This window comes from Diabrotica virgifera, chromosome 2 (genome assembly GCF_917563875.1).
Source record: "Diabrotica virgifera virgifera chromosome 2, PGI_DIABVI_V3a".
Taxonomy (NCBI): Eukaryota; Metazoa; Arthropoda; class Insecta; order Coleoptera; family Chrysomelidae; genus Diabrotica; species Diabrotica virgifera.
Genome location: NC_065444.1, coordinates 14,507,196 through 14,527,706, shown reverse-complemented (window position 1 = coordinate 14,527,706; position 20,511 = coordinate 14,507,196). Strand labels below are relative to the sequence as shown.

Sequence of the window (20,511 nt, the reverse complement as noted above, 5' to 3'; positions counted from 1 at the left end):
GTATCGGAAAGGTAAAAAGTGCATTCTTGACTATGAGCTCTTCTTGAGTTCTTCTTGAATATGGTTGATGTCATATGTCATGTGATGCCAGGGGTTAATCTGGAAATATTTTTAACATCCTTTAAAATCGGATAATATAATGTAACCTCAACTGTTTAAAAACAACTCAAGGCTTTTTACCCGTATATTTTGGTGGCTTAAAGCATGTAAACTTGTGATAACACTGATGATGGAATATTGATTCCGAAAACGTTTTGTTGTGATATAGCCCTTTTTAGGGATTTTAAATATACCTTTTACAAGATAAGGTTTTTATTTTTTTATGAGCTCTGTGTTCAAGAGCCATGACCTCACCCTAGAAACAAAAATAAGGCTCCTTAAATGTTACGTGTACTCAGTGCTTCTATACGTAGTAGAAACGTGTACATTGAAGGCGTGTACAGTACAACTCTATCAAAACTTCAGACTTTTGAGCTATGGTTATACAGAAGGATCTTGAAAATATCATGGACAGACAAAGTCACCAATGAAGAAGTGCTATGGATGAACACAACCGTAGATTTGGTCAACATCGTGAAGGGCCGAAAGCTGCAGTACTTGGGACAAATAATGAGAAATTAAGGCAGGCAGGAGCTACTCCAATGCATTTTGCAAGGTAAAATTGAAGAAAAAAGGGCCCCAGGACGAATAAGAATATCCTGACTTGCTAACCTGAGAGCATGGTATAGAAAGACCTCAACACAAGTATACACATGATGACACATTTACACATAATATACAGATGAATATACACATTTGAAGAAATAAAGCATATTTATGAAATATACTGATGGCCGAAAAAAATGCAACACCCAGAAGGCCAATATTTTTTTAAATATTTATTTATGGAAGCATACATCATAATATTCTTATTATTTGATAACATTATAAACAAATTTGCAAATTTTCATTTTCGTCAAAAAATTAATGGCATGCAACCAGATTCATCTTTTGGCATGCAACAGGTCTTCTAAGTTGCTTGAGGACGTAGCAATCGATTTTGGTGTCGATCTACCATATCCCATACATTTTCGATGGGTGACAAATCAGCTGATCTTGATGGCCACTCCAAAGTGTCTATACAAGATCCTTGTATGAACTCCATGGTTTCACGGGCAATATGAGGTCCTGCGTTATCCTGTTGAAAGATCGCATTTGGAATGATTTGTAGATGGGGATGTAAAACCAGTTGCAGTACTTCACCAATATATCGTCGAGCTGTCAAAGTGCCGTTAATAAGAGGTAGAGGTAATCTGTTTCCCAAACATATAGTACCTACCCCATACCATAATGCTTGATTGTCTTGCTGACGTTCAACAGTCAAGTCTATATTTTTTCGTCTCTCACCTCGAACACGTCTTACTCTTATGCGCCCATCAAAGCCACCAAACAAACCCTAGATTGACCACAGAAGCAGACAAGTTATCTTTTTGGGCATTTTATCCGCAAAACACGTCAATATAAGTTTTTTTAAAAACAAAAGAAGTACTTTTATAAAACTTGAGAGAACAATATAGAAATGAAAAAGACAAAAATATTAAATACGTTTCTGTTTATAATTTTAGATATCTATGAGAAATTAGAAAAAATACATAGAAAATGTGGCAACGTTGAGATGTAACCCACCGTAAAATCTTTGTGAGGGGAAGGAGTGACTAACACGTGCTTCCAATGCTCCCATTTAACTTCGAACCGATTCAACGTCTGTAATGTATGTTGCCTATCTATAAGGGAACTTAATTTACTAATTTAAAATTAATCAACTGATAGAACGCTGATAGTGAAAAAGGAAAAACTGCTGTGTGTGTACATGTAATATTTCTCTAGAAGAAAAACTCGATTAGATCGTAATAAATAGCTTACCTTTTCTTCTTCTCATAAATCTCTTTCGCCTCCTGCCGGTGGGGGCTCCATTTTCCGGAGCTTTCCCAGAAGAAAACTCCACCAATTTCATTATACAGCACAATAATACTACGAGCATGTCTGTTATGAGTTCTTAGGGCATGTCGCCCTCCCGAAGTGAAAACATTTTAATACGAGAAGGTAATATTTCTGTATATTAAAACGAAAGTAAGAAAAAATCGATTTTTAATATAACTTGACCATGTTAGTCACTGTCTCTCCGTTTAAATGTGTACAATGGAGCATTAGCAAAAACCAATTTTAATTAATACGTATGACATTTTGAGTGACAGTAAGACAATATTTTTAATTTTGGGGAAGCTATTAGAAACAAAGGGCTTGGATTATAAACATATGAGAATCATTGGATGATCTTTTGGATGGTAATGCAGATATTCCTATAGACCTTCAAAACAGTTTTCTCTATAATAATTAGCTATTTTCACTATAACGTTTCAATAATGAAATTATAAGCTTACAATATTTTTTATTTTTTACTATTTAGTTTTAAGTTAGTTTTCAAATTTTTTTCCAATAGTTTTCCGAAACTTTACTGAATGCCACTGAATGGAAACCAATAAGGCATAGAAACACAAGATAAAGAAGACATGTACCAAGGCTTAAGATTAATGAGAAAAAAACTACAACCTATGATGCTGAAATACGTTGGACAGCAAGAAAAACTAATGAGAAAGTACTTCTTTTTCTTCTAGTGCCGACTCCACTAATGAAGGTTGGCTATAACCATTGTAAATTCGTCTCTATCTTCTGCTTTTCTGAAAAGCGTCTGTGTGTTTAACCCGGTGCAGCCGCGAATGTTTTTCAGCCAGGATATTTGTCGTGTATCAGGACCCCCTTTTTCCTTCGATTTTACCCTTTATAATCAGCTGTAATATCTCGTATTTATCATTTCTAAGTATGTGCCCCAAATATGCTGTTTTTCTCTTTTTAATGGTGATCAAAAGTTCTCTGTTTCTTTCCATTCGGTGCAACACCATTTCGTTAATATGATCGGTCATTCGGTCCACGGTATTTTCAAAATTCTCCTGAAAAGCCACATCTCAAAAACTTCTAGCTTTCTCATTAGGTCAACATTAAGAGTCCAGGCTTCGACACCATAAAGAAGAATAGAGTGGATATAACATTTTACCATCCGATATATCGGATTTGCAAATTGAGTCTTTGGTTGGTCAGAAATTTCCTCATCTTCAAAAAGGCTGCTCTTGATTGCTCTATTCTTGATCGAATTTTTGATTTCGGATTTAGACCTTCCATAATCCAGACTCCAGAGTATTTAATTTTGTCCACTTGTTCGATATCTTCATTTTTTATCTGGATCCTTGTTATGACTTTAGCCCTCTTGCTGGTCACCATGGTTTTGCTTTCTTTTTGTTTATTGTTAAATCAAACTGTTCCCCAGTATAACAAATTGTGTTCAGAAGCGTCTGCCGGTCTTTTTCACTTTCAGCGATAATGACTGTATATTTATATTTTCACCATTTATCTTGATACCTCTTGTGCTGTTTTCAAGTGTTTGTGTAAATAACTCTTCGGAGTACATATATATTAAATAGTAATGGTGAAAGTACACAGGCCTGTCTCACTCCTCTACTTATCTGTTATGCATCCGTGCTATTTCCATCTAAAGTTACAAGAGCCTCTTGGTTCCAGTAAAGATTAAGTACATACTAAGGAGGGTCAACAAAAATAGAGAACTGCCAAGGGCTGTTAACCCGGCACCTGCCACGTGGGGTGCTACCAGCACCCCATAACACATTTTCATCAAATATTTGGTATTTTATATAAATAAATTTTAATTTTCTTAGATATTTTACATCAGTTCATTTATTATGGGTTGGTACTTGCTAATTTGCTTATAACACCTTTTTAATTTTATTTTTTAACTTTTATAATATATTAGTAGCTAATAAGTTAATAAAACATGTTTTTTTTTATATTCTTGTGTAACTCAACACATTATTTTGTTTATAAACAAGTAGATCACAGAAAATTTTTAAGGGGTGCTGTGAGCACCCCACGTGGCAGTTGATGCTTTGCAAAGCCACGTGGTAGGTGCCGGGTTAAACACTGGAACTGGAAAATGTCTTATCTGGGATATATAGAGAAGGGAAATCGAAATAGAATATTACAACTGATCATTTAAAGACAAAATAGAGGGCCGTAGAAGTGTAGGAGGAATATAAGTCTTGGTTAAAAAACATTCGTGAAATCAAATGCATGACAAATACTCCAAGGTAGAAATAGACCATGATCGGGACACTCAAAGATCCAGATAGCTGACTACTTTTTTAGTTATTGTAGACCTATAGGAACAAAACCTACCTGTTTCCTGCCTAGAGTTCGCGTCCGTTTTTTAATTATTAACAATTTAGTGGAAAAATCGCGATTTTTTCGATTTTTTGCACCCAATTTAAAAGCTAAATGGTTGACATAAAATTACAAATTAATATTTTAGAACATTAAAAAACCTTCAAAATGCCGATTTTTGAAAGTAAAAAAGTTAATTTGTTGCTACGCAAACTGCAAAATAAGTGAAAATCGTTATTTGTTAATAACTTTTACTAAAACTACCTTAGAACTTTAGTTTTTCACCCAAAGATGGGTATTGGCGAACTTAACAAACCCTCAAAATTTGAAACCGATCCATTAATTAGTTTAATAGTTATTCTAATTGTTTATCCCAGAGACCTTTATTTTGCAATAACATAAGACAGAAAATAATGAAGATAGGGCAATTCTAATGCTAAATGAAAGTAGAAAACTGATACTATCAAAATGTACTAAAAAACGATAAAAAATTATCTAATATAGTCAAAAATCCTAATGCCAAATTTGTGAAATTTTGTAGTTTATAAACATTTATTGTATTTTACACGAATTTTTAAAAATGTAGTTCAATTGGTGACTGAGTCATGGTAAGTCTTTGATCGTTCTTTTGTTAAATATATTGATCGTTGTTTTTTTATTTGTATGTAATTTTTTTGTACATTGCAAATATGCAATTTATCTAGACATTTATTAATTAATAAACAGTCTAATTTGATTAAAAAATTTTTGAAAAAATAATTTTTTCCCAAAAATCCATGATTTGAATCATACTACCCCTATTAATCATAGAAAAAGTTAAGGTATACTTTAATAAATAAATCAATAAATAATTATCTAATAAAAATCATTTATTTATTAAAGTGTACTTTAACTTTTTCTATGATCATTAATGATACAATGATTAAAAAAATAGATTTTTGTAAAAAAAATATTTTTTCAAGAATTGTTTAAACAAATTAGACTGTTTTTTTAATTAATAAATTTATAAAAAAATTGCATATTTGTAATGTACGTAGAAATTACATACAAATTAAAAAAAGAAAGATCAAAATCCATTAAGCTGACCCGGAGATACAGAAAATTATATTCGTTTGAAATTGATCTTTCGGTATTTTAACTCGCTGGATTTGTAGGGTTCCCCCTAGTAATCGTTTGCTTTACATTTTTGAAAAATCGTAGAGGATGCTGTGAAGGTGTAATGTTTTTGCAAATTTTTTAAGAAAAAATACAAATCCCATTTTTTAAAATGGCATTAATAAGATTCCTTAATTATTATAAAGAAATTAGCTGTGAATTCAAAAAAAAACATATGGCTAACTTTGTCCCAAATGAGCCCAGGCTAAATTTTTTTATTTGAAAATTCGTGTTAAAATACTATCTTTTCGAATGTATAAAAAGATTGTTTCTACGGACAACATTTTAAAAGTTATTCTAAATGTTTATAAACTACAAAATTTTAAAAATTTGGCATTAGGATTTTTGACTATGTTAATTATTTTTGTATCTGTTTTTAATATATTTTGATAACATCACTCTTCTACTTTCATTTAGCATACTCAGAATTGCTCTATCTTCATTATTTTCTGTGTTATCTTATTGCAAAATAAAGGTATCTGGGATAAACAAATAGAATAACTCAAACTAATTAATGGATCGGTCTCAAATTTTAAGGGTTTGTTAAGTACCCCAATACCCAACTTTGAGTGAAACACTAAAGTTCTAAGGTAGTTTTAGTAAATGTTATTAACAAATAACAATTTTCACTTATTTTGCACTTTGCGTAGTAACAAATTAACTTTTTATCTTTCAAAAATCGGCATTTTGAAGGTTTTTCAATGTTCTAAAAAATTTGTTTGTAATTTCATGTCAACTATTTAGCTTTTGATTGGAGTGCAAGAAATCGAAAAAAATTGCGATTTTTGCACTAAATTGTTAATAATTAAAAAACGGACGTGAACTCTAGGCAGGAAACAGGTAGGTTTTCTTCCTATAGGTCAACAATAACTTAAAAAGGTAGTCAGCTACCTGGATCTTTGAGTGTCCCGAGAAAATCCTTATTACTCTGGACTAGAAAATCGAGAAAAATTGCAGAAGATCGAGAAGCTTTCGCAATGGTGATCGAAAACGTCGAATGATTCTGATATGGAACATTAAAAATAAGAAGAAATAGATGCAAAGATTTTTTGAAAGTGTAATTTCTGAGTTTATGAAATTTTACTTACAGACACAGTGGCTTGGGTATTTTCGCAATTGTTATATTTAAAAATCAATTTTTTTGCATACAACACTATTTCTATCTGACATAAATAACTACAAAACAAAACCGCAAAAGCTTTTTCGTATTTTCTAACACTTGATGAGTGCAAAGTCCGTTTTATCACTGCGGATTATAAAGTCTTCTAAACAGGATGTCAGTTATCTATTAAGTAATATGTCGTACAGTTTACCAGATGTTTACAAAGGCTATATTTATATTTATAATTTGATGTAGTCTAATAATAACAAAAGACCAATAAATTCCAATGAAAAAATAGTACATTGTTTACCGGGTAGGAAAAGCTTAACATTCCTGGACGACTGTGAAGATTGCTAAGTCGAGGCGCAAGCCGAGACTTAGCAACACAGAGTCCAGGAATGTGGCTTTTCCTACGAGGTAAACATACTATTTTTCCGCAAATCGTTTAAAATTCGACAGATATTGATTGATTTAAAAAAAACGCGATAATTTTATTCCCAAATAAATGGTGCTTTGAAATTCCTAATAAAATTACTTGGGTTACTATGGAAACGTATTGAGGTTGAATTGTCAAACTTGACGCTTATAAATTTAATTGCTGGTGTTCCCGAAAGTAAAATGATAAGTGATGATGAAATTTCCATTCCTGGGACTCCTCCAGAGCTGGTTGAGGCAGTGAATACTGCTTCATTAGAATTATTGCCAAAGAAATCAAGAGAAAAGTACGAAAATGCATACAGACGTTTTATGGATTATCGCATGAGTAAAAATACGAGTTCTTTCTCAGAAAATGTTGTAATGGCATACTTCCTAGACCTTTGTTTAAAGATGAAATCTTCAACATTATGGGCCAATTATTCAATGCTGAAGTCAACCCTTGCACTTAAACACAATGTAGATATATCTACATACTCAAAACTTCGTTCTTTATTGAAACGGCAAGCTCAAGGTTATAGGGCAAAGAAATCTAAGATTTTAACGAAGGAAGAAATTGAAAAATTTATCCAGGAAGCTCCAGATAAAGAAAATTTAATGATTAAGGTAATTTACAAGGTTTTAATAGCAATGTGTTTTCTATCATTTATGTAGAACACTAACAACTGTACGGAAATATCATTTCCTTACAGTAAGGAAATGACATTTCCTTACAGTAAGGAAGTCCTGACTTTTTCTTCAAGAAATTTTGACAGGAATGTTGTTGAAATTACAACATACTTTTGTTTCCCCTGTATACTTAAATTCTACCAAATGAATAAAATCTCGGTTACACACAACCAACGGGAACTACTATAATAAAACATAATTAGTTAAAGCCCCTTATTGATTCATAAAAATATAAAATCCATTTTAGTACCATATTCGTCAAAACCATGAACAATCATTTCCTTTTCTTTGGTAGTAAAAAATGAGTTAATATCTACACATGTCCCATTCAGTAAATTAAAATTAGGTCTCGTTCGCTTTTTCCGTAAATCGACATAAAATAAGGGGAATTTAAAACACTCTCATCTCAATCGCCAAACAGAACACACACACATTCTTTCACTTTCACGCATTTTTAAATCATAAAGACAGTCTCTATTTTCTAGTGCGATTTAATTAAGTTAAATAAGTTGTACGGTAAATTAGTGTAATATTAAACATTCTCGCTTTATAAATAAAATTTAGTTTGCATCTGGTGCTTTAATTTGGGTATTGGTGACAGTTTACCAGTAGCAGAAATCGACTCATTCTTATGTGTGGAAATTAATTACAAGATTCGCACATAATTTGGTACCCCTGGTGGGACACACACAGACACAGGAGAGCTGAATCCCGAGTCTTCTCTCAAGAATTCATGGTACCCCTGGCATAGGCAGTCAGAAGCTGTTATCACCTACAACCACTGTATAGCTGCTACCACCCCCAGGAGGCAGACAACCAGAGGCATCTTTCTTCTCATCGGAAGTGCTCATATTCAAAAGTTTTACTCAAGGTAACTTTCGAACTATTATTATTAACAGTTCTGCATACGCTCGAATTTTTATTCGCTCAATTATTATTAATATTGTATCGTTTTATTGTTTGCATTATACTCGCATTTTATTCGCTACTTTTTATTAATATTTTTTCTCTTTTACACTCATAATTATTTTTTACACTTTCTTCATTTATCTTTATTTACTGTTATTTCACTTACATATCATATTTTCGCATATATCGCACTGATAAATCTCTCTTTAGTTACCTATTACACAACAATTTTTGTATAATTTCACATTAGTGCAGTGCAATAAACCTTTTGAGTGAACTTTTCCCCTCATTATCGTTATATTTTGTCTAAATTAAAATGGATCAATTAAAGAGAGAAAAATCAACAACCAAATCAGCCATAACTCGCGTATTAACTTGGATCACTAAGTATCTTGATGCTCAAACAAACTCCTTTGAAATAGACGTCAGAAAATCAATGCTAATTAGCTCTTTTAATAATTATAATCAAATTTGCGATAATATTGAATCATTAGAAGGTGGCGATTTGGTTGCTGAAAACAGAGACGAAGTCGAAACTAATTATTGTTCTGCCATGGCAAGATTAGAAAACAAATTACACAGTCTTGCTCAGTCTCAATTCAACTTATCTCTGGCTTCTGAACGTAACCCTTTTATTCCCTCAAACGTAAAGTTGCCCCCCATATCAGTCCCCACTTTCCACGGGGAGTACTCCAAATGGGTTTCCTTTTACCAATTATTTACCTCTCTCATCACGGATAATCAGTCCATCTCAAATGCTCAAAAACTAATCTACCTAAAATCTGCTCTTCTTGGTGAACCCCTGACTCTTATCGAATCTCTCGAAATCACAAACGATAATTTTGACTTAGCACTAGACATTTTAAAGAAAAAATATAGTAACGATTTGGCAATTATCAACTCTCACATTAACTCTATCATTGACTACCCTTCTTTCTCTAAAAGTAACCGTCAAACACTAAGTGAGTTCATAAATGAGTCTAAAAAGCATGTTGACTCACTGAAGTTATTAAATGTGCCTGTAAAAACTTGGGATTTAATTTTAATTAATATTTTATCTCGCAAATTAGACTTTGCTTCAAAACGCTATTACGGAGAAAGAAGAAATCGCAGCTCTCAGCCAACATTAACCGAATTTTTCGATATTCTTAACGAACGCTGCAATATTTTATCTGATTTAACTCATCTCCCTGAATCTAAAAGGGATTCACACTCACAAAAATCCCACTTAGCCTTTCTCCCTGAACCTAACAGGGAACCACATTCGCAAAAAGCTCACACTAAAACACACTTTACTTCTCTACATTCAAATACCTCACAATCTACGCAGCAAACTTATACTCACCCCAAGTGTTCATATTGTAATGCCTTCTCACACAGAATATATTCTTGTCGGCAATTTTTAGCTCTATCTCATGATGAGAAACATAATTTTATTCGCTCAACAAAAATGTGCTCCAATTGTTTGGGCACTAAACACTCTCACAATGACTGTATTTCTAGAGGTTGTTCAATTTGCAACCGAAGGCATCATAGTCTCCTTCACCAAGATTCTTCTGAGCAAAATCGCAACCCTTCTGCCCCACGCTTTCAAACTCAATACAATACACGTTCTAATGTGAATTATCCCAAACATTCCACTCAGAAAGACATCGCTAACAACAATGTCAGAAACGAAGATATTAATGAATCTCGTAACGTGCAACGTACCTCACCAAATTCTCTACCATCCAATAGTTCAGAAGGCACTCAAATTAACTCTCATAGGCCTTCACATCATGCCCCAATCAATGACAACACCCATAGCTCATCATTAAGTGCTATGAGCGACACTTTAACTAATTCGTATGTCCTTCTCGCCACTGTAAAATTCACTCTGTTCACGAAATCAGGTAAAACTATTCAAGTTAAAGGTTTATTGGATAGCGGAAGCCAGAACTCTTTCATCACTAAAAGTCTGGTAAACAAACTTAATTGCGAAACATACGCAAGGACTTTACAAATTTCTGGAATATCTCAAAGCCCGATCACTTCAAATCTCACTGCCAAAATTACTCTCTTTTCTGATCAGTCAGACAACCAACTTACTTTGAACTGTGCGATCATTCCGATAATAACTTGTAAATTACCTCAAACGAATATTTCTCTAAGTAGCATACATATTCCCGAACACCTCAATTTGGCAGATGATAAGTTCTTTGAATCTTCCGATATTGACATTTTAATTGGCGCGGACAAATATTATGAAATTCTTCAACCTGGTCACTTTAAATTAGGAACAAATCTACCAGTTCTCTTTAATACCATCTTTGGATGGGTGATCGCAGGAAATTTTCCCATTAATTCTCGCTCCCAAGAAAATTTAACTCTTTCGGTACAAACAACCGAAATTCTTCCCAATGATAATGATTCTCGTCTTGATGTAGTCCTTGCTAAGTTTTGGGAAACTGAAGAATGCCCCACCACTAAAAAACTGTCCGAAGAAGACGAACTGGCTGAACTCAACTTCACAACTTGTCATAAAATTCTGAAAAATGGTCGCTTTCAGGTTGATTTACCGTTGAAGTCCCCTTCCGAGCATCTTAAACTCGGCAATTCATTTTATGTAGCAAAGAAACGATTTGAGTTACTTGAAAGAAGATTCAAAAGCAACCCTACGCTCTTTAATGAATACAAAAAATTCATCGACGAATATATAAACTTAAATCATGCTAAATACGTACCTTTGTCTCTTCACAGTACTTACTCTCTAAACAAATACTTTTTGCCCCATCACTGCGTTCTAAAAGATTCTCTGACTACCAAACTTCGCGTAGTTTTTGATGGTAGCTCTAAATCCACTTCTGGGCAGTCTCTTAATGATATTTTACTCACTGGATATCAAGTACAACCTGATTTGTTCGATATCATTTGTCGTTTTCGGCAATTTAAATTAGTTTTTATCGCAGACATCGAAAAAATGTATAGACAAATTAATGTCAATCCCGAACAAACTTTTCTCCAAAATATACTTTGGAGAGACAGCCCAAATGAGCCCTTAAAATGCATCGAACTCGCTTCCGTTACTTATGGAGTAACGTGTTCCAGTTTCTTAGCCACTCGTTGTTTAAACGAAATTGCAAATTTACATAAAGGAAAATACCCACTCGGTGCTGACGCTCTCTTGAATCAAACCTATGTCGATGATGTTCTCTATGGAGCCAACGAATTTTCTACTCTTGAAAACGCACACCATGAACTTAATGAAATGTTAAATTTTCATGGAATTCGTCTTCATAAATGGGTCTCCAACTCTCCACAATTTTCAGCAAAATATATAAGTAACCCTCCGTTAAATTATGAACTCGATGTTGAAAATACAAGTAGTAAGGTACTAGGCCTCTCCTGGCAGCCTAATGAAGACAACTTTATCATTTCTGTACCTATTTCTCCAGAACGCACTTCCCTATATACTAAAAGAACGGCAGAGTAAGGGTCGTAAAATTAAAAACATCAACTGGCGAATTAATTCGTCCTATCACTAAATTATATGTACTACAACAATAGTTTTTCAATTTCCTTAATCATCTCTCCCCTTGTTTTATAATTCTCTATCTTTAGCTCTTTATCGTTTCACAACCACATAATTTCCCATTTCCCGTGGGGGCCCAGTTATGTTGAAATTACAACATACTTTTGTTTCCCCTGTATACTTAAATTCTACCAAATGAATAAAATCTCGGTTACACACAACCAACGGGAACTACTATAATAAAACATAATTAGTTAAAGCCCCTTATTGATTCATAAAAATATAAAATCCATTTTAGTACCATATTCGTCAAAACCATGAACAATCATTTCCTTTTCTTTGGTAGTAAAAAATGAGTTAATATCTACACATGTCCCATTCAGTAAATTAAAATTAGGTCTCGTTCGCTTTTTCCGTAAATCGACATAAAATAAGGGGAATTTAAAACACTCTCATCTCAATCGCCAAACAGAACACACACACATTCTTTCACTTTCACGCATTTTTAAATCATAAAGACAGTCTCTATTTTCTAGTGCGATTTAATTAAGTTAAATAAGTTGTACGGTAAATTAGTGTAATATTAAACATTCTCGCTTTATAAATAAAATTTAGTTTGCATCTGGTGCTTTAATTTGGGTATTGGTGACAGTTTACCAGTAGCAGAAATCGACTCATTCTTATGTGTGGAAATTAATTACAAGATTCGCACAAATGTCAAAATTTCCTGGCGATTTGCGGAAAAAGATATTTTTACACGTAAGTAAAAAAAGTTGAATTATAGTATCTAGTTATTTATCATACAAAGGGGGAAAAATATATAGGGTGAGGCAGACAACTGGCCTATTAGAAATATCTCGAGAACTAAAGGCAACAGAATCATTAAAATTGGAATTAAGGGGTTTTGAAGGATGATCTATTAAATGAAAATATTTTCATCTCTTTGCAACTTCCGGTTATACCGGAAGTTGCTTATAACTTCGTTTTTTTAAATGGGACACCCTGTATATTTTTACATTTTTGGATTCTCTTCGATGTCTTCTTTCTTAAAATATGAGGTTTTGTTATATTATACAGGGTATTTTAAAAGATAATTATGTTTTTTTATTAATTTTGTAGCAACATTCACACCTTGTAGAATTGTAGTAGTTTGACATCTAAAACTCTACTTACGTTCAAATGATTTTTAATTACCTCTACTATTGTTAAGAATCATTAGTATAGCTAAATTTTTAATTTTAGTATACAGGGTTGGTCGAAACTCGGAATGAGTATTTTCTGAGTTTTCTTATATTTTCTGTATTTTTGTATTGTAATGAATTGATATTTTATGGTACTTTTTTATTTCTTAGGCATTCCCTATACCTAACTGCTTTAATTTGTGAGTTATTGGTGATTAAAGCTAAACATTAATTGCAACAAAAAATACGTAAAATTTTATTAGGCTGGCCGTGAAAATACTCAATCCCAAATAGTTTTTCAGAAATAAATACGTATTAATCCAGACTGGTCCTTAAAATTACCAATAATGGTTTATACCCTATTCCACGAACATACGCCTGTTTTGGATTATTTCGACAAAAAATATTTTACTGTGCAAAATAAGAAGAACGAAAGTAAATTGCAAATTACATTGTTGTTTATTGGAATAATTATTAGCGCCGTTTACTTTCTTACTTCTTATGTTGCACAGTAAAATATTCGTTGTCGAAGTAATCCAAAACAGGCGTATGTTCGTGGAATGGCCCATAGCTATCAAAATATGTACCTACGTAGTTAAGATTGTTGGTGCGATTAACAATCAAGCACAAATTAAAGCAGTTAGGTATAGAGAATGCTTAAAAAATAAAAAAGTACCATAAAATATCATTTTATTACAATACAAAAATACAGGGTGTTCCATTTAAGAAAACTCAGAAAATACTCATTCCGAGTTTCGACCAACCCTGTATACTAAAATTAAAAATTTAGCTATACTAATGATTCCTAACAATAGTAGAGTATATTAAAAATCATTTGAACGTAAGTAGAGTTTTAGATGTCAAACTACTACAATTCTACAGGGTGTTAATTTTGCTACGAAATTAATAAAAAAACTTAATTATCTTTTAAAATACCCTGTATAATATTACAAAACCTCATATTTTAAGAAAGAAGACATCGAAGAGAATCCAAAAATGTAAAAATATACAGGGTGTCCCATTTAAAAAAAAAACGAAGTTATAAGCAACTTCCGGTATAACCGAAAGTTGCAAAGAGATGCAAATATTTTCATTTAATAGATCATCCTTCAAAACCCCTTCATTCCAATTTTTATGATTCTGTTGCCTTTAGTTCTTGAGATATTTCTAATAGGCCCTTTATTTGCCTCACCCTGTATTGTATTTTTGTTCGAGGTTGTCAAAAGACCGAGATATTTTGAGAAAATTTTATTCAATCCAATATTTTTCCTCGGTTTAGTATTGAAATACTCAGAATCCAAGAGTCCAGGAAAGGATGAGGTAACAGCTAAAATGTTCAAACATGGAGGACCATTACTAATTTAGCAGTTGAGAAAGTTTCTGAAAGAAATATGGGAACAAGAATACATACCGAAAGAATGTACTGAAGCACATTTAAACTCTATGCCCAATTCACAAAAAAAAATCGACAAAAGTTTATGCTACACTAAGCACCAAAATTAACGCACCACCTTAAAAATGGGATATATTTGATGTCTTGTATTTCCTAAACCTGTTGTCCGATTCTAGTGATTTTTTTAATATATTATAGCTTTATTCTTCAAGAATATTGATTTAATAATATTGTTGTTAAACAGATAAGTGTCGTTGTATACCCGGTGTAACAATAATAATGTGTTTTTTCCTCAAAGTTTGGAACACCCTGTGGAATATTCTGGCGTATATAAAATGTTTAAATTAAAACTTGACTGTAGCCTTAGGCTTTCTTAACATTTTGCTTTTTGATTCATTCGCTTATGTTGGATAATAAAAAAGTTAGGTACTTTAACAACTAGCAATGTTCTTCATCAATACAGGGTGTTTCTAAATAAGTGTTACAAACTTTAAGGGGTTATTCTGCATGAAAAAATAATGACCGTTTGCTTTATAAAGATATGCCCACAAATGCTTCATTTCCATGATACGGGATGTTGAATTTTTTCTTACAAATTGACGATTTATTTATTGCTCTAAAACCGGTTGCGATATGCAAATGAAATTTGGGAGGTTTTAAGAGGTAGTTATTGCGCAGTTTTTGGCATACAATAAAAGAATTTTATATTCACCATTAGCGTGCATGCGGGTAATATGACCGAGTAATATGACACGTATGCACGCCAATGGTGAATATAAAATTCTTAATTGCATGTCAAAAATGCGCAATAACTACCCCTTAAAACTTACTAAATTTTATTTGCATATCTCAACCGGTTTTAGAGCAATAAATAAATCGTCAGTTTGTAAGAAAAAATTCAACATCCCGGATCTCGGAAACGACGCATTTGCGGACATATGTTTATAAAGCAAATGGTCATTATTTTTTCAAGCAGAATTACCCCTTAAAGTTTGTCGCACTTATTTAGAAACACCTTGTATTGATGAATAACATGGCTAGTTGTTAAAGTACCTAACTTTTTTATTATCCCACATAAGCGAATGAATCGAAAAGCAAAATGTTAAGAAAGCCTAAGGCTACAGTTGAGTTTTAATTTCAATATTTTATATACGCTAGTATATTCCACAGGGTGTTCCACACTTTGAGGAAAAAATCCACTATCATTGTTACACCCGGTATATAATGACACTTACCTGTTTAGCAATAATATTATTAGATCGATATTCTTGAAGAATAAAGCTAAAATATACTAAAAAAATCACTAAATCGGAGAACAGGTTTAGGAAATAAGAGACATCAAAAATGTCCCATTTTTAAGGTGGTGCGTTAATTTTGATGTTTAGTGTAATAATGTATAATGTAAAATGACAATAGCGCTACTAAATGTTGCATATTATAAAATCCTGGCAGTACAATCAATGTACAGCAATGCAGATATTTTTATCTTTTATATTTATTTTTTCTCTTAAAAACATTCTCTTCTAAGTTTCTTCAATAAAATATACGAAAGAGGGTATAGGTATAGTAACAGACTAGCTACTGTCAACTTTTGCAGTGATACCGAAAAAAAAAATAATAAACGCCAAACAGTGTAGAGATCATCGCACTATCAATCAGTTTGATAAGTCATGTACTGATTTTTTTAAGAATCGTGAGAATTTACAACAAAACAGAAGTATAAACTAAGTGAAACACAGTTTGGTTTCAGAAGCAACCTTGGAACTAAAGAAGCATTATTAAGTTTGCAAGTCATGGTTCAAAGATGTAGGGATATAGAACAACCAGTATATCGACTTTATCGACTTTCAAAAGGCATTTGACAAGTCACTTATGACAAACTGATAGGCGTCTTGCGACAGGTGGGAATTGATGATCAAGACCTCCATACTATTAAAAATTTGTATTGGCATCAATGTGCAAATATACGAATTGGCCAGAACATGACAGAAGCAGTGGGAACACGACGTGGAGTGAGGCAAGAGTGTATTTTATCGCCTCTACATTTTAATATCTACTCCGAATTTATTTTAAAAGAAGCCTTAGGTGAGGATGCAGCCATTGAAATCAATTAAAATAATGTCAACAATCTCAGATACGCAGACGGCACAGTACTGATTGCCTCCAATGAAGAATACTTGAAACGACTCATAAACAGGGTGAACAAAACATGTGATAAATATGGGTTAAAACTAAATACTTCAAAGACATACCTATTGTTAGAGCCAGCAAAAGTGTTACCACGCTGTAATCTACAACAACGAAAGGGAACCGCATCAACTATCAACGAATCTCTCTTCAGCTACGACCGGCAAGCGAGCAAGACGGTTTTGTTTGTATTTTGAACAACCTGTTAAATTCGTTAATAAAATTTTGTTTTATACAAATTTAGTTTTATATACAGTCCATTAAATACTACACATATCTTATGATAAGATATCTTATGATAAGATATCTTATGATAAGATATCTTATGATCCTTATAAGTAAAATAATAAATACAGGAAGAATTCCAGAAGAATGGAGAACCACTCAAATGATAGCGTTATTTAAGAAAGGTGATAGGGCAGACCACAGTAACTATAGAGGGATAAATTTACTGAGCACTATACTGAAACTCACAACAAAAATACTTATGGAGAAAATAATGGCGTGCATAAATATATCGGATGAACAACAAGGATTTAGAAGTGGAAGATCATGTAACGATGCAGTTTTTGTGATAAGGCAAATAGCGGAGAAATCATTAGATTATAACAAACCAGCCTTTTTCTGTTTCATAGATCTAGAGAAAGCGTTTGATAGAATCCAATTAAAAGATGTGATACACCTTCTATATGAGAAAAATTTACCACTGGATATCATAAAACTGATAGAAAACATATATGTAAGAAATATAATAGAAATGAAAGTCAATGGAATAATAACAGAACCCATAGAAACAAACACAGGAATCAGGCAAGGAGATTCACTAAGCCCTCTACTGTTTAACATAATATTGGATGCAATAATAAAACAAGCGAAGAAAAAAAGAGGGTACAAAATGGGCAATAGAGAGATAAAAATACTCTGTTACGCTGATGACACGGTGTTAGTAGCAGAATGCGAAGACGACCTACAAAGATTATTGCACGAGTTCAATATTAACGCAAAAGAAATGAATATGAAAATATCAGCCCAAAAAACAAAAAGCTTAGTAATTTCCAAAGAACCAATAAGATGCAAATTGGAGTTAGACAATCAAATTATACAACAAGTAATGACTTTCAAATATCAAGAGGTAAAAGACCAAATAATTAAAGCCAGTAGACCGACCGGATGCCTAAACGACACAATTTGGAAAAACAAACACCTAAAATTGGAAACAAAGGCCCGAATATATAAGTTAGTTATTAGGCCAGTTATGACTTACAAGCCGACAAGCCAGTGCTGGCGCGTGACCTTGAGCGAAAATACACAGCGACAAATGCAGAATACGAGAAGGTCAGCCGCCACCTCTCGCTTGTCGCTCTGTACACGGCCGAAACAAGACCAGATACAAGCAAAACACGAAGACATCTGGAAACCAACGAAATGAAGATCTTAAGAAGGATTGCTGGAAAAGGACTACAGGATAGGGTAAGAAGTGAGGAAATCAGACGCATATGTGGAGTAGACAATATAAATACCTGGGTAAAGAACAGAAAAGAAGAGTGGAATGAGCACATAAGCAGGATGTCTGAATCAAGGATAGTAAGAATAGCCAGGGACAAGTCACCGTTAGGCAGGAGAAGTATAGGACTCCCAAGGAAAAGATGGAATGACAACTTAGGGGCAGAATGAAAGGCACCGTTGAAGAAAAACAGGCAGTACTGCCTATATAAAGAAGAAGAAGAAGAAGAAGAAGATCTTATGATATGTATTTGCAAACTTTGTATTCTTTGTCTTTGTACTCAGCAAACCGAGTTACAACATCAGAGCGTATGGAATAAAGATGTAAAAATAATTGTTATAAAGATTGTAAACGATAACTGGGATATAAAGAAAGAAATAAGAATACGCATTGAAAAAGCCAGAGCCGCCTCCTATAAACTAAAGATATTATTACTAAAATTTTTATTAATAGATATATTACGTTAAACTTTAAAATCGGATTAATACGCTGCTATATACCTATTCTCCACATTGCTGTATGGCATGGAGAGTTGGACCCATACAGACACACTAATGAAAAAATTGGAGGCCATTGAGATGTGGATCTATTCCGAATCCCGAGTATCCCTAAGTATCCCGAATAAAGTACGTGCCTCCTAGTGGCGGGATACGGGCAACAATACATTGGCTTATAGGGCAGTCCTTACAGTAGGGATCCTGGCCTATACAGAAAAATGCAGGCGGGTGTGGGGTAATACTGCACTTTGGTTGCATTGGTGGTGTATTGGCTAAACGTGCAGGGCAGGGTATGGTGCTGATAGAAAAGGCATTCAGGCATCAAATATCCAAACAACATTTTTTCAGGCCATAATAATGAAAAGAACTTCTCCAATGATATAAAAAACTTATACTGAAATGATGGCATCTCCTGAGGTAAAATGTGCCGGAAGTAAAATGAGCCTCCGTTCGGATTTCCGGGTGAGGACTATCTCAGAGGGAACACCATTGCAGGTTAGAAAAATCAGGATAGGGTCGTGGAATCTTGGTAGTCTTACAGGTAAGAGTCTGGAGTTAGTGGATGCGCTCAAACGAAGAAGAGTTCAAATTGCTTGTATTCAAGAAACTAGGTGGAAAGGACAAAGGGCGAAAGAACTAGGTGAAAGATACAAATTGTGGTATGTAGGGAGTAGTAACACTAGAAATGGAGTTGGTATAATTGCTGATAGTGAAATGAAAGATAACGTAGTAGAAGTTGTAAGAACGAGTGATAGAATGATGTCAGTGAAATTTTTAATTGATAAAGAGGTATTGAATGTTGTGTGTGTGTGTGTATGCTCCCCAAACAGGTCTGGGTGAGAATGAAAGAAGAGCTTTCTATGATCAATTAGGAGACGTACTGAGTGATATTCCAGCAGAGGAGAAAGTTATAATAGGAGGTGATTTCAATGCACATGTGGGCCGGCCAAACCAAGACAGGATATGAAACAATACATGGGGGATTAGTCTTTGGAACTAGAAATGAATCTGGAGATGACATGCTTGAATGCCAACAGCATTGGATATGGTGATTGTTAACACATTCTTTAAAAAGAGAGAAACTCAACTTATTACCTACAAAAGTGGACAACATCAATCCCAAATAGACTACTTCATGATAAGGAAAGAAGACATACGTGAATGCAAGGTAATAGTTAGTGAGACAGTAAGTCAACAACATAAGTTGCTTGTTCTGGACATCGAAGTAAAAAGCGAAACTAAACAAAAATATCGGAGAGGACCACAAAAAATCAAGTGGTGGCCACTGAAAGATGAGAAAGAAGGTCTATTCAGGAAGAATAGTAGAAAAAATATGTTGAAACATGAAAGGAAGCCCTAATACAATTTGGAGAAAAATGGCCAGTAGTATTAGAGAGACTGCTATTGAAATACTTGGGAAAACGTCAGGAAAAAAGTTTGAGGATAAAGAGACTTGGTGGTGGTCAAACGAAGTACAAGGAAAAATAAAAGAGAAGAGAAAATTATATAAAAAATGGGCAAGAAACCAGATCCGACACAGAGCTTCAAAACTATATGGTGGCGAAAAAGGAAGCGAAAGTAGCACTAGTAAAAGCCAAAGCAGAAGCGTATTCAAACCTATACGATCAACTTGATACTAGGGAAGGCGAAACGAAGATATATAAAATAGCCAAACAGAGAGTAAAGAAAGCAAAAGATT

The 20,511-nt window shown here is 33.5% G+C and overlaps 1 protein-coding gene across 7 annotated transcripts in view; it reads right to left on the bottom strand.

Moving 5' to 3' along the window:
* The window catches only part of LOC114345508 (uncharacterized), a 285,375-nt gene that overhangs the window by 204,766 nt on the left and 60,098 nt on the right, over positions 1-20,511 (bottom strand). For 5 of the 7 annotated variants that reach the window (XM_028296361.2, XM_028296329.2, XM_028296341.2 and 2 more), the window contains exon 2: positions 1,903-2,091. The exons of 1 other annotated variant lie outside the window; for it this stretch is intronic. In XM_028296361.2, coding sequence (XP_028152162.2) covers positions 1,903-2,020 — 118 coding nt within the window. In that variant the 5' untranslated portion in view covers positions 2,021-2,091. Of the gene's footprint in view, positions 1-1,902; positions 2,092-6,604; positions 6,621-20,511 lie in introns of those variants that run through there. One more of the 7 variants, XM_050643413.1, reaches the window with a different exon arrangement.